Below are 15,000 nucleotides of genomic sequence, written 5' to 3'. Positions count from 1 at the left end.
GTCTGCTAGCTAGGTCTCCATCTCTCTGTGTAGTTATTGTCTGCTAGCTAGGTCTCCATATCTCTGTGTAGTTGTTGTCTGCTAGCTAGGTCTCCATCTCTCTGTGTAGTTATTGTCTGCTAGCTAGGTCTCCATCTCTCTGTGTAGTTATTGTCTGCCAGCTAGGTCTCCATCTCTCTGTGTAGTTATTGTCTGCTAGCTAGGTCTCCATCTCTCTGTGTAGTTATTGTCTGCCAGCTAGGTCTCCATCTCTCTGTGTAGTTATTGTCTGCCAGCTAGGTCTCCATCTCTCTGTGTAGTTGTTGTCTGCTAGCTAGGTCTCCATCTCTCTGTGTAGTTATTGTCTGCTAGCTAGGTCTCCATCTCTCTGTGTAGTTATTGTCTGCCAGCTAGGTCTCCATCTCTCTGTGTAGTTATTGTCTGCTAGCTAGGTCTCCATCTCTCTGTGTAGTTATTGTCTGCCAGCTAGGTCTCCATCTCTCTGTGTAGTTGTTGTCTGCTAGCTAGGTCTCCATCTCTCTGTGTAGTTATTGTCTGCTAGCTAGGTCTCCATCTCTCTGTGTAGTTATTGTCTGCCAGCTAGGTCTCCATCTCTCTGTGTAGTTATTGTCTGCTAGCTAGGTCTCCATCTCTCTGTGTAGTTATTGTCTGCCAGCTAGGTCTCCATCTCTCTGTGTAGTTATTGTCTGCTAGCTAGGTCTCCATCTCTCTGTGTAGTTATTGTCTGCCAGCTAGGTCTCCATCTCTCTGTGTAGTTATTGTCTGCTAGCTAGGTCTCCATCTCTCTGTGTAGTTATTGTCTGCCAGCTAGGTCTCCATCTCTCTGTGTAGTTAATGTCTGCTAGCTAGGTCTCCATCTCTCTGTGTAGTTATTGTCTGCTAGCTAGGTCTCCATCTCTCTGTGTAGTTATTGTCTGCCAGCTAGGTCTCCATCTCTCTGTGTAGTTAATGTCTGCTAGCTAGGTCTCCATCTCTCTGTGTAGTTATTGTCTGCTAGCTAGGTCTCCATCTCTCTGTGTAGTTATTGTCTGCCAGCTAGGTCTCCATCTCTCTGTGTAGTTATTGTCTGCTAGCTAGGTCTCCATCTCTCTGTGTAGTTATTGTCTGCTAGCTAGGTCTCCATCTCTCTGTGTAGTTATTGTCTGCCAGCTAGGTCTCCATCTCTCTGTGTAGTTATTGTCTGCTAGCTAGGTCTCCATCTCTCTGTGTAGTTATTGTCTGCCAGCTAGGTCTCCATCTCTCTGTGTAGTTATTGTCTGCTAGCTAGGTCTCCATCTCTCTGTGTAGTTATTGTCTGCCAGCTAGGTCTCCATCTCTCTGTGTAGTTATTGTCTGCTAGCTAGGTCTCCATCTCTCTGTGTAGTTATTGTCTGCTAGCTAGGTCTCCATCTCTCTGTGTAGTTATTGTCTGCTAGCTAGGTCTCCATCTCTCTGTGTAGTTATTGTCTGCTAGCTAGGTCTCCATCTCTCTGTGTAGTTATTGTCTGCTAGCTAGGTCTCCATCTCTCTGTGTAGTTATTGTCTGCCAGCTAGGTCTCCATCTCTCTGTGTAGTTATTGTCTGCCAGCTAGGTCTCCATCTCTCTGTGTAGTTATTGTCTGCTAGCTAGGTCTCCATCTCTCTGTGTAGTTATTGTCTGCTAGCTAGGTCTCCATCTCTCTGTGTAGTTATTGTCTGCTAGCTAGGTCTCCATCTCTCTGTGTAGTTATTGTCTGCTAGCTAGGTCTCCATCTCTCTGTGTAGTTAATGTCTGCTAGCTAGGTCTCCATCTCTCTGTGTAGTTATTGTCTGCTAGCTAGGTCTCCATCTCTCTGTGTAGTTATTGTCTGCCAGCTAGGTCTCCATCTCTCTGTGTAGTTATTGTCTGCCAGCTAGGTCTCCATCTCTCTGTGTAGTTATTGTCTGCCAGCTAGGTCTCCATCTCTCTGTGTAGTTATTGTCTGCCAGCTAGGTCTCCATCTCTCTGTGTAGTTATTGTCTGCCAGCTAGGTCTCCATCTCTCTGTGTAGTTATTGTCTGCCAGCTAGGTCTCCATCTCTCTGTGTAGTTATTGTCTGCCAGCTAGGTCTCCATCTCTCTGAGGAGCGTAGTTAAGTTCCAGGTCCGTTCCACTTCAATGAAGACATATTCACCATGAACAAAGAGCCATCCTCTGAATCATGTTAAGCTATTGAAGGGCGACACACACACACACACACACACACACACACACACACACACACACACACACACACACACACACACACACACACACACACACACACACACACACACACACACACACACACACACACACACACACACACACACACACACACACACACACACACACACACAGGCATTAGCCACACTGCTGTTATGCAGCAGAGATCCAGCTCCCTCTCACTGTGTTGTTTATTGTTGTTGCCTCAACAGTGATGCACAGTAAATAGCATTAGGTTCGCTCGATAAAGAATAGACTTGTCACATTTTAAACAAGGCTAGTTTAGCACAACAGCTCAGCTCAGCTCAGCGAGCGAGAGAGAGACGGCCAAAGGGATCCACACTTGTTAGCGATTCTGAATGGCGATTACACACACGCATACATGCAGACGCATTTGCAACACACACACACACAGGCCTTGATCCGAGAGCAGGAAGCGTTGTCACGACACTGCTCTGACACGCAGGTGTTTCTCCAGTCAAGCCCGGGGCGACACGTTGCATCTGAAGCCAAATTACCCTCCGTCTATCTATGGTCCGACTGTGTTTTTGTGTGTGTGGCCCCTTAAACATCCTGTGGCCAGATAACCTCTGCTGGACTTAAAACCAAACATAGGTAGTGAGCAGTAGTACTCAGGACAGTGTATTGGTAGTGAGCAGTAGTACTCAGGACAGTGTGTTGGTAGTGAGCAGTAGTACTCAGGACAGTGTGTTGGTAGTGAGCAGTAGTACTCAGGACAGTGTGTTGGTAGTGAGCAGTAGTACTCAGGACAGTGTGTTGGTAGTGAGCAGTAGTACTCAGGACAGTGTGTTGGTAGTGAGCAGTAGTACTCAGGACAGTGTGTTGGTAGTGAGCAGTAGTACTCAGGACAGTGTGTTGGTAGTGAGCAGTAGTACTCAGGACAGTGTGTTGGTAGTGAGCAGTAGTACTCAGGACAGTGTGTTGGTAGTGAGCAGTAGTACTCAGGACAGTGTGTTGGTAGTGAGCAGTAGTACTCAGGACAGTGTGTTGGTAGTGAGCAGTAGTACTCAGGACAGTGTGTTGGTAGTGAGCAGTAGTACTCAGGACAGTGTGTTGGTAGTGAGCAGTAGTACTCAGGACAGTGTGTTGGTAGTGAGCAGTAGTACTCAGGACAGTGTGTTGGTAGTGAGCAGTAGTACTCAGGACAGTGTGTTGGTAGTGAGCAGTAGTACTCAGGACAGTGTGTTGGTAGTGAGCAGTAGTACTCAGGACAGTGTGTTGGTAGTGAGCAGTAGTACTCAGGACAGTGTGTTGGTAGTGAGCAGTAGTACTCAGGACAGTGTGTTGGTAGTGAGCAGTAGTACTCAGGACAGTGTGTTGGTAGTGAGCAGTAGTACTCAGGACAGTGTGTTGGTAGTGAGCAGTAGTACTCAGGACAGTGTGTTGGTAGTGAGCAGTAGTACTAAGGACAGTGTGTTGGTAGTGAGCAGTAGTACTCAGGACAGTGTGTTGGTAGTGAGCAGTAGTACTCAGGACAGTGTGTTGGTAGTGAGCAGTAGTACTCAGGACAGTGTGTTGGTAGTGAGCAGTAGTACTAAGGACAGTGTGTTGGTAGTAAGCAGTAGTACTCAGGACAGTGTGTTGGTAGTGAGCAGTAGTACTCAGGACAGTGTGTTGGTAGTGAGCAGTAGTACTCAGGACAGTGTGTTGGTAGTGAGCAGTGTACTCAGGACAGTTGTTGGTAGTGAGCAGTAGTACTCAGGACAGTGTGTTGGTAGTGAGCAGTAGTACTCAGGACAGTGTGTTGGTAGTGAGCAGTAGTACTCAGGACAGTGTGTTGGTAGTGAGCAGTAGTACTCAGGACAGTGTGTTGGTAGTGAGCAGTAGTACTCAGGACAGTGTGTTGGTAGTGAGCAGTAGTACTCAGGACAGTGTGTTGGTAGTGAGCAGTAGTACTCAGGACAGTGTGTTGGTAGTGAGCAGTAGTACTCAGGACAGTGTGTTGGTAGTGAGCAGTAGTACTAAGGACAGGATAGGGTTATATTATGATGGATTTAAGGTAAGTCTACATAGACTGAGGTCTTTCCTTTACTCCTGTCAACTAAAGTGTCCATATCTGTGTTCACTACATCAACACTACAGGATCCATATGCCTTTGTCTTGTAATGGTTACCTCAACACAAAAACACAAACATAGCCTGTGCATGAAAACACAAGAAAGCATACAGTACACACACATCCACGTGTATACGCACAATCACAAACACACACAGACACACACACACACACACACACACACACACACACACACACACACACACACACACACACACACACACACACACACACACACACACACACACACACACACACACACACACACACACACACACACACACACACACACACACACACACACACACACACACACACACACACACACACACACACACACGCACCTAATACACACACCCCATTTAAGCAGGGGCTTTAGCCAGATCGCTAACATTCTGTATGCGTCACCTGTTCAAGCCCTCACCGTGGGAACACAAGGACAACAACAATAACAGCAATAACAGCAGCAGCAAACAACAACAAACAGCAGCAACAACAACAGCAATAACAGCAGCAACAACAACAACAACAACAACAACAACAGCAGCAGCAACAACAACAACAGCAATAACAGCAGCAGCAACAACAACAACAACAACAGCAGCAACAACAACAACAACAACAACAATAACAGCAGCAGCAACAACAACAACAACAACAGCAACAGCAACAACAACAACAGCAATAACAGCAGCAGCAACAACAACAACAACAACAGCAGCAGCAACAATAGCAGCAACAACAATAACAACAACAACAACAGCAACAACAACAACAATAGCAGCAACAACAACAATAACAGCAGCAGCAACAACAACAACAACAACAGCAATAACAGCAGCAGCAACAACAACAACAACAGCAGCAACAACAACAACAACAACAACAACAGCAGCAACAACAACAACAGCAGCAGCAACAACAACAACAGCAGCAACAACAACAACAACAGCAGCAACAACAACAACAACAACAACAGCAGCAACAACAACAACAACAGCAGCAACAACAATGACAACAACAGCAACAACAATAACAACAACAGCAGCAACAACAGCAGCAACAACAGTAACAACAACAGCAGCAACAACAATAACAACAATAACATCATCAAAATCAACAGGGGTTTGGTTATTATTTGGGGACTGAAGCGTTTTCTGTCGCTATAGTAAATCATCTCTTACTCCTAATCTGAAGATCCACGCTGAGTTGAGAATATCCCCAGATGAAAATGGAAAGTTAAATGAGATTGCTGTGCAGAAACTTCACATTTTTTTTCTCTCTTCTGTTGTTCCCTCTATCCTTCTTAATCCTCTTCGCAAGAACGCCAGATCCCCCTCTCCTCCCTCTCTTCCCTCTCCTCCCTCTCTTCCCTCTCCTCCCTCTCTTCCCTCTCGTTCTCTCTTCCCTCTCCTCCCTCTCTTCCCTCTCCTCCCTTCCCTCTCCTCCCTCTCCTCCCTCTCTTCCCTCTCGTTCTCTCTTCCCTCTCCTCCCTCTCTTCCCTCTCGTTCTCTCTTCCCTCTCCCCCCTCTCTTCCCTCTCCTCCCTCTCTTCCCTCTCCTCCCTCTCTTCCCTCTCGTTCTCTCTTTCGGTAAAACTTTATTTGGATATTCCGTCTGAAGATGCACTACAGACTATCTACAGACTATCAGTTACATTTCAACAAACTATTATCCCTAACCTTAACCCTTATCCTTACCCTAACCTTAACCCTTATCCTTACCCTAACCTTATCCTTACCCTAACCTTAACCCTTATCCTTACCCTAACCTTAACCCTTATCCTTACCCTAACCTTAACCCTTATCCTAACCCTAACCTTAACCCTTATCCTTACCCTAACCTTAACCCTTATCCTTACCCTAACCTTAACCCTTATCCTAACCCTAACCTTAACCCTTATCCTTACCCTAACCTTAACCCTTATCCTAACCCTAACCTTAACCCTTATCCTTACCCTAACCTTAACCCTTATCCTTACCCTAACCGTAACCCTTATCCTTACCCTAACCTTAACCCTTATCCTAACCCTAACCTTAACCCTTATCCTAACCCTAACCTTAACCCTTATCCTAACCCTAACCTTAACCCTTATCCTTACCCTAACCTTAACCCTTATCCTAACCCTAACCTTAACCCTTATCCTAACCCTAACCTTAACCCTTATCCTAACCCTAACCTTAACCCTTATCCTAACCCTAACTCTTATCCTAACCCTAACCCTTATCCTAACCCTAACACTAACCTTAACCCTTATCCTAACCCTAACCTTAACCCTTATCCTAACCCTAACCTTAACCCTTATCCTAACCCTAACCCTTATCCTAACCCTAACACTAACCTTAACCCTTATCCTAACCCTAACATTAACCCTTATCCTAACCCTAACCTTAACCTTAACCCTTATCCTAACCCTAACCCTTATCCTAACCCCCTTATCCTAACCCTAACACTAACCGTAACGTTAGCAGGCAGTCGCTTATCAACAGATAGTTTGTTGATGGTATTACCATCTGTAGAGACCACTCCTTCTGTTGGCAGGCCTGGTTAACAGGCTGTTATCACAGTGTGTGTCTGTGTGTTGGAGTGTGTGTGATTATTTGAGTGTGTGTGTGTGTGTGTGTGTGTGTGTGTGTGTGTGTGTGTGTGTGTGTGTGTGTGTGTGTGTGTGTGTGTGTGTGTGTGTGTGTGTGTGTGTGTGTGTGTGTGTGTGTGTGTGTGTGTGTGTGTGTGTGTGTGTGTGTGTGTCTGTATGTTTGAGTGTGTGTGTGTGTGTTTCAGTGTGTGTGTATGTTTCAGTGTGTGTGTATGTTTCAGTGTGTGTGTGTGTGTATGTTTCAGTGTGTGTGTATGTTTCAGTGTGTGTGCTTGCATGTATGTGTATGTGTCATACCGCTGCTTAACTTTCCCTACCATGTCATTATCACAGCTAACAGTCTGCCCCCGTTACACCATCAGCCTCTCTACAGGAGGACGTTCAGCTCCACAGCTACTCTACTGCCCCCGTTACACCATCAGCCTCTCTACAGGAGGACGTTCAGCTCCACAGCTACTCTACTGCCCCCGTTACACCATCAGCCTCTCTACAGGAGGACGTTCAGCTCCACAGCTACTCTACTGCCCCCGTTACACCATCAGCCTCTCTCACCACAGGAGGACATTCAGCTCCACAGCTACTCTACTGCCCCCGTTACACCATCAGCCTCTCTACAGGAGGACGTTCAGCTCCACAGCTACTCTACTGCCCCCGTTACACCATCAGCCTCTCTACAGGAGGACGTTCAGCTCCACAGCTACTCTACTGCCCCGTTACACCATCAGCCTCTCATTTACATTTACATTTAAGTCATTTAGCAGACGCTCTTATCCAGAGCGACTTACAAATTGGTGCATTCACATTATGACATCCTCTACAGGACGTTCAGCTCCACAGCTACTCTACTGCCCCCGTTACACCATCAGCCTCTCTACAGGAGGACGTTCAGCTCCACAGCTACTCTACTGCCCCCGTTACACCAACAGCCTCTCTACAGGAGGACGTTCAGCTCCACAGCTACTCTACTGCCCCCGTTACACCATCAGCCTCTCTACAGGAGGACGTTCAGCTCCACAGCTACTCTACTGCCCCCGTTACACCATCAGCCTCTCTACAGGAGGACGTTCAGCTCCACAGCTACTCTACTGCCCCCGTTACACCATCAGCCTCTCATTTACATTTACATTTAAGTCATTTAGCAGACGCTCTTATCCAGAGCGACTTACAAATTGGTGCATTCACCTTATGACATCCTCTACAGGACGTTCAGCTCCACAGCTACTCTACTGCCCCCGTTACACCATCAGCCTCTCTACAGGAGGACGTTCAGCTCCACAGCTACTCTACTGCCCCCGTTACACCATCAGCCTCTCTACAGGACGTTCAGCTCCACAGCTACTCTACTGCCCCCGTTACACCATCAGCCTCTCTACAGGAGGACATTCAGTTCCACAGCTACTCTACTGCCCCCGTTACACCATCAGCCTCTCTACAGGAGGACGTTCAGCTCCAAAGCTACTCTACTGCCCCCGTTACACCATCAGCCTCACTACAGGAGGACGCTCAGCTCCACAGCTACTCTACTGCCCCCGTTACACCATCAGCCTCTCTCACCACAGGAGGACGTTCAGCTCCACAGCTACTCTACTGCCCCCGTTACACCATCAGCCTCTCTACAGGAGGACGTTCAGCTCCACAGCTACTCTACTGCCCCCGTCACACCATCAGCCTCTCTCACTACAGGAGGACGTTCAGCTCCACAGCTACTCTACTGCCCCCGTTACACCATCAGCCTCTCTACAGGAGTACGTTCATCTCCACAGCTACTCTACTGCCCCTGTTACACCATCAGCCTCTCTACAGGAGGACGTTCAGCTCCACAGCTACTCTACTGCCACCGTTACACCATCAGCCTCTCTACAGGAGGACATTCAGCTCCACAGCTACTCTACTGCCCCCGTTACACTATCAGCATCTCTCTCTACAGGAGGACGTTCAGCTCCACAGCTACTCTGCTGCCCCCATTTCACCATCAGCCTATCTCACTACAGGAGGACGTTCAGCTCCACAGCTACTCTACTGCCCCTGTTACACCATCAGCCTCGCTCTCTACAGGAGGACATTCAGCTCCACAGCTACTCTACTGCCCCCGTTACACCATCAGCCTCTCTCTTTACAGGAGGACGTTCAGCTCCACAGCTACTCTACTGCCCCCGTTACACTATCAGCCTCTCTCACTACAGGAGGACGTTCAGCTCCACAGCTACTCTACTGCCCCCGTTACACCATCAGCCTCTCTCTCTACAGGAGGACGTTCAGCTCCACAGCTACTCTACTGCCCCCATTTCACCATCAGCCTATCTCACTACAGGAGGACGTTCAGCTCCACAGCTACTCTACTGCCCCCGTTACACCATCAGCCTCGCTCTCTACAGGAGGACATTCAGCTCCACAGCTACTCAACTGCCCCCGTTACACCATCAGCCTCTCTCTCTACAGGAGGACGTTCAGCTCCACAGCTACTCTACTGCCCCCGTTACACTATCAGCCTCTCTCACTACAGGAGGACGTTCAGCTCCACAGCTACTCTACTGCCCCCATTACACCATCAGCCTCTCTCTCTACAGGAGGACGTTCAGCTCCACAGCTACTCTACTGCCCCCGTTACACCATCAGCCTCTCTACAGGAGGACATTCAGCTCCACAGCCACTCTACTGCCCCCGTTACACCATCAGCATCTATCACCACAGGAGGACATTCAGCTCCACAGCTACTCTACTGCCCCCGTTACACCATCAACCTCTCTACAGGAGGACGTTCAGCTCCACAGCTACTCTACTGCCCCCATTACACTATCCGCCTCTCTCTCTACAGGAGGACATTCAGCTCCACAGCTACTCTACTGCCCCCGTTACACCATCAGCCTCTCTACAGGAGGACGTTCAGCTCCACAGCTACTCTACTGCCCCCGTTACACCATCAGCCTCTCTCACCACAGGAGAACGTTCAGCTCCACAGCTACTCTACTGCCACCGTTACACTATCCGCCTCTCTCTCTACAGGAGGACATTCAGCTCCACAGCTACTCTACTGCCCCCATTACACCATCAGCCTCTCTACAGGAGGACGTTCAGCTCCACAGCTACTCTACTGCCCCCGTTACACCATCAGCCTCTCTCACCACAGGAGAACGTGCAGCTCCACAGCTACTCTACTGCCCTGTTACACCAACAGCCTCTCTACAGGAGGACGTTCAGCTCCACAGCTACTCTACTGCCCCCGTTACACCATCAGCCTCTCTACAGGAGGACGTTCAGCTCCACAGCTACTCTACTGCCCCCGTTACACCATCAGCCTCTCTACAGGAGGACGTTCAGCTCCACAGCTACTCTACTGCCCCCGTTACACCATCAGCCTATCTCACTACAGGAGGACGTTCAGCTCCACAGCTACTCTACTGCCCCGTTACACCATCAGCCTCTCTCTCTACAGGAGGACGTTCAGCTCCACAGCTACTCTACTGCCCCCGTTACACTATCCGCCTCTCTCTCTACAGGAAGACGTTCAGCTCCACAGCTACTCTACTGCCCCCGTTACACCATCAGCCTCTCTACAGGAGGACGTTCAGCTCCACAGCTACTCTACTGCCACCGTTACACCATCAGCCTCTCTACAGGAGGACATTCAGCTCCACAGCTACTCTACTGCCCCCATTACACCATCAGCCTCTCTACAGGAGGACGTTCAGCTCCACAGCTACTCTACTGCCACCGTTACACCATCAGCCTCTCTACAGGAGGACATTCAGCTCCACAGCTACTTTACTGCCCCCGTTACACCATCAGCCTATCTACAGGAGGACGTTCAGCTCCACAGCTACTCTACTGCCCCCGTCACACCATCAGCCTCTCTCACTACAGGAGGACGTTCAGCTCCACAGCTACTCTACTGCCCCCGTTACACTATCAGCCTCTCTCTCTACAGGAGGACGTTCAGCTCCACAGCTACTCTACTGCCCCCGTTACACTATCAGCCTCTCTCTCTACAGGAGGACGTTCAGCTCCACAGCTACTCTACTGCCCCCGTTACACTATCAGCCTCTCTCTCTACAGGAGGACATTCCGCTGATTCAGATGGAGGCTGGTCCTTTTACTCAGCTGCTGTCTGAATAAGACAGAATAAGATTCTTTGTGGCAACTGAAATTCAACATGAATGAACATATTCTGACTTGAGAAAAGAACTGCAGACAATTGCACACATAGACACACACACACTCACGCGCGCACGCACACACACACATGCATGCACGCACGCAGGCACACACGCACACACTCACTCACTCACGCACGCAGGGACACACACACTTTATAACATAATTTACTTAAACGTGATGCAGAATTGAAGTGCATGATGATAATGAATTGGTTGATGGTTGGTTGCATTCATAACTGTAAAAATGCTTGACTATAAATCAACTAAATGAGACCATAATGATGTATTTTACTACGACTGAATAAACCATGCACCATCTTGTGGTCACCAAGGAAAATACCTTCGTCTTCGTCACCATCGTTATCCGTTAAATCCTCGGGCTGTTTTTTGGCATGTGCCCCTATTAACAAAGCAGGGAGAGACACAGAGAAGCACAAGAAATTCAAAACAGCATGTTTGTCAAGACAGAGAGGAGGTGAGAGGAGCTACAATACACTACATTAGTTACAGTCATGTTAGATAACAAGAAACAGTGATTGTTTACAGAACCAAGTTTTTTTTACTGATCTCTGGTAACTCAAGAATGATATGTTTTACTTTAGATATGAAAATAAATACACACCAGATATGATTTTTATAAAGACTCTTTATGTAACAACACCTTTATTGAGGGTAGACTGGCACAGAGTCGTACACAACTGGATTCACTGGCACAGAGTCGTACACAACTGGATTCACTGGCACAGAGTCGTACACAACTGGATTCACTGGCACAGAGTCGTACACAACTGGATTCACTGGCACAGAGTCGTATACAACTGGATTCACTGGCACAGAGTCGTACACCACTGGTTTCACTGGCACAGAGTCGTATACCACTGGTTTCACTGGCACAGAGTCGTACACCACTGGTTTCACTGGCACAGAGTCGTACACCACTGGTTTCACTGGCACAGAGTCATACACCACTGGTTTCACTGGCACAGTGTCATACACCACTGGTTTCACTGGCACAGAGTCGTACACCACTGGTTTCACTGGCACAGAGTCATACACCACTGGTTTCACTGGCACAGTGTCATACACAACTGGTTTCACTGGCACAGAGTCGTACACCACTGGTTTCACTGGCACAGAGTCATACACCACTGGTTTCACTGGCACAGAGTCGTACACCACTGGTTTCACTGGCACAGAGTCGTACATCACTGGTTTCACCGGCACAGTCGTACACCACTGGTTTCACTGGCATAGAGTCGTACACCACTGGTTTCACTGGCACAGAGTCGTACACCACTGGTTTCACTGGCACAGAGTCATACACCACTGGTTTCACTGGCACAGAGTCATACACAACTGGATTCACTGGCACAGAGTCGTACACCACTGGTTTCACTGGCACAGAGTCATACACAACTGGTTTCACTGGCACAGAGTCGTACACCACTGGTTTCACTGGCACAGAGTCATACACAACTGGTTTCACTGGCAGAGTCGTACACCACTGGTTTCACTGGCACAGAGTCATACACAACTGGATTCACTGGCACAGAGTCATACACAACTGGTTTCACTGGCAGAGTCGTACACCACTGGTTTCACTGGCACAGAGTCATACACAACTGGATTCACTGGCACAGAGTCGTACACCACTGGTTTCACTGGCACAGAGTCATACACAACTGGTTTCACTGGCACAGAGTCGTACACCACTGGTTTCACTGGCACAGAGTCATACACAACTGGTTTCACTGGCACAGAGTCGTACACCACTGGTTTCACTGGCACAGAGTCATACACCACTGGTTTCACTGGCACAGAGTCTTACACAACTGGATTCACTGGCACAGAGTCGTACACCACTGGTTTCACTGGCACAGAGTCATACACAACTGGATTCACTGGCACAGAGTCGTACACAACTGGATTCACTGGCACAGAGTCGTACACAACTGGTTTCACTGGCACAGAGTCGTACACCACTGGTTTCACTGGCACAGAGTCATACACAACTGGATTCACTGGCACAGAGTCGTACACAACTGGTTTCACTGGCAGAGTCATACACCACTGGATTCACTGGCACAGAGTCATACACCACTGGATTCACTGGCACTATTTAATCAGAACATTGGATTAAATTCTACTTTCATGAATCCAAACAACACTTGTTTAGCAGATGTGCTATGTATCATCAATGCTTAGACAGAGCGCCACAGGTGTAGGTAGGTGTATATCTCTATGTAGTAGTGAGTGATAGTATTACAGACAGGTATGAAATGGGTGGCAGGTGCCAACAAGGAAACACTGTCACTTCCTATCCTGTTGTCGTGGTGCCTGACTGACTATATGTGTGTGTGTGTGTGTGTGCGTGCGTGCGTGTGTGTCGGGGTTCGAAATGTAATATGCCTTATTCTATGCTGCACATCTGTCTGAGTGTACTTTATGTGTGTATGAACCAGCATGCTTCTGCATTCACGTTCCAGACCTTTCTACCACACACACAGTGACACACGCTTTTCCTCCTCTACATGTAGACTCCACAGACTGAATCTCTGAATCTACAGTTCAGTCAATAGAACTCTCTGAATGTTAACTACATTCTCCTTCCTGCAGAGGAACGGTCCACTGATAATAGATGGGTCTCAGAGTTAAATATGAAAAAGGTCAGAGTGTGGAAGGGGACTTAGTGAAATGTGAAATGTTGCAGTTTCTGACAATTTAGAACGCTTACATTCACTCTTCCAATCCTCAAGTGGCCATTTCTCTAACCTATCAGGTTCAAATTCAGATAGCCTGTTACTGTCGCTCTCCCTTCCAGACAGCCTGTTACTGTCTATCTCCCTTCCAGATAGCCTGTTACTGTCGCTCTCCCTTCCAGACAGCCTGTTACTGTCTCTCTCCCTTCCAGATAGTCTGTTACTGTCTATCTCCCTTCCAGATAGTATGTTACTGTCTATCTCCCTTCCAGACAACCTGTTACTGTCTCTCTCCCTTCCAGATAGCCGGTTACTGTCTCTCTCCCTTCCAGATAGTCTGTTACTGTCTCTCTCCCTTCCAGATAGTCTGTTACTGTCGATCTCCCTTCCAGACAACCTGTTACTGTCTCTCTCCCTTCCAGATAGCCTGTTACTGTCTCTCTCCCTTCCAGATAGCCTGTTACTGTCTCTCTCCCTTCCAGATAGCCTGTTACTGTCTCTCTCCCTTCCAGATAGCCTGTTACTGTCTCGCTCCCTTCCAGACAGCCTGTTACTGTCTCTCTCCCTTCCCGACAGCCTGTTACTGTCTCTCTCCCTTCCAGACAGCCTGTTACTGTCTCTCTCCCTTCCAGATAGTCTGTTACTGTCTATCTCCCTTCCAGATAGCCTGTTACTGTCTCTCTCCCTTCCAGATAGCCTGTTACTGTCTCTCTCCCTTCCAGATTGCATGTACTGTCTCTCTCCCTTCCAGACAGCCTGTTACTGTCTCTCCCCCTTCCAGACAGCCTGTTACTGTCTATCTCCCTTCAAGATGGCATGTTACTGTCTCTCTCCCTTCCAGATAGCCTGTTACTGTATCTCTCCCTTCCAGACAGCCTGTTACTGTCTCTCTCCCTTCCAGACAGCCGGTATCTGTCTCTCTCCCTTCCAGACAGCCTGTTACTGTCTCTCTCCCTTCCAGACAACCTGTTACTGTCTCTCTCCTTCCAGATAGCCTGTTACTGTCTCTCTCCCTTCCAGATAGCCTGTTACTGTCTCTCTCCCTTCCAGATTGCATGTACTGTCTCTCTCCCTTCCAGACAGCCTGTTACTGTCTCTCCCCCTTCCAGACAGCCTGTTACTGTCTCTCTCCCTTCCAGACAGCCTGTTACTGTCTCTCTCCCTTCCAGACAGCCGGTATCTGTCTCTCTCCCTTCCAGACAGCCTGTTACTGTCTCTCTCCCTTCCAGACAACCTGTTACTGTCTCTCTCCCTTCCAGATAGCCTGTTACTG

General features: G+C 48.3%; 1 protein-coding gene across 3 annotated transcripts in view; it reads right to left on the bottom strand.

Annotated features, from left to right (window-relative positions):
* nlgn3a (neuroligin 3a) overlaps positions 1-15,000 on the bottom strand; it is a 474,389-nt gene that overhangs the window by 317,873 nt on the left and 141,516 nt on the right. Inside the window, exon 4 of one of the 3 annotated variants that reach the window (XM_046324200.1) lies at positions 11,369-11,428. The exons of the other annotated variants lie outside the window; for them this stretch is intronic. Within the exon in view, the coding sequence (XP_046180156.1) occupies positions 11,369-11,428 (60 nt within the window). The remainder of the gene's footprint in view (positions 1-11,368; positions 11,429-15,000) is intronic. 3 annotated transcript variants of the gene reach the window in all.

This window comes from Oncorhynchus gorbuscha, linkage group LG23, assembly GCF_021184085.1.
Source record: "Oncorhynchus gorbuscha isolate QuinsamMale2020 ecotype Even-year linkage group LG23, OgorEven_v1.0, whole genome shotgun sequence".
Lineage (NCBI taxonomy): Eukaryota > Metazoa > Chordata > Actinopteri > Salmoniformes > Salmonidae > Oncorhynchus > Oncorhynchus gorbuscha.
This window is presented reverse-complemented; position numbering and strand designations above follow the sequence as displayed.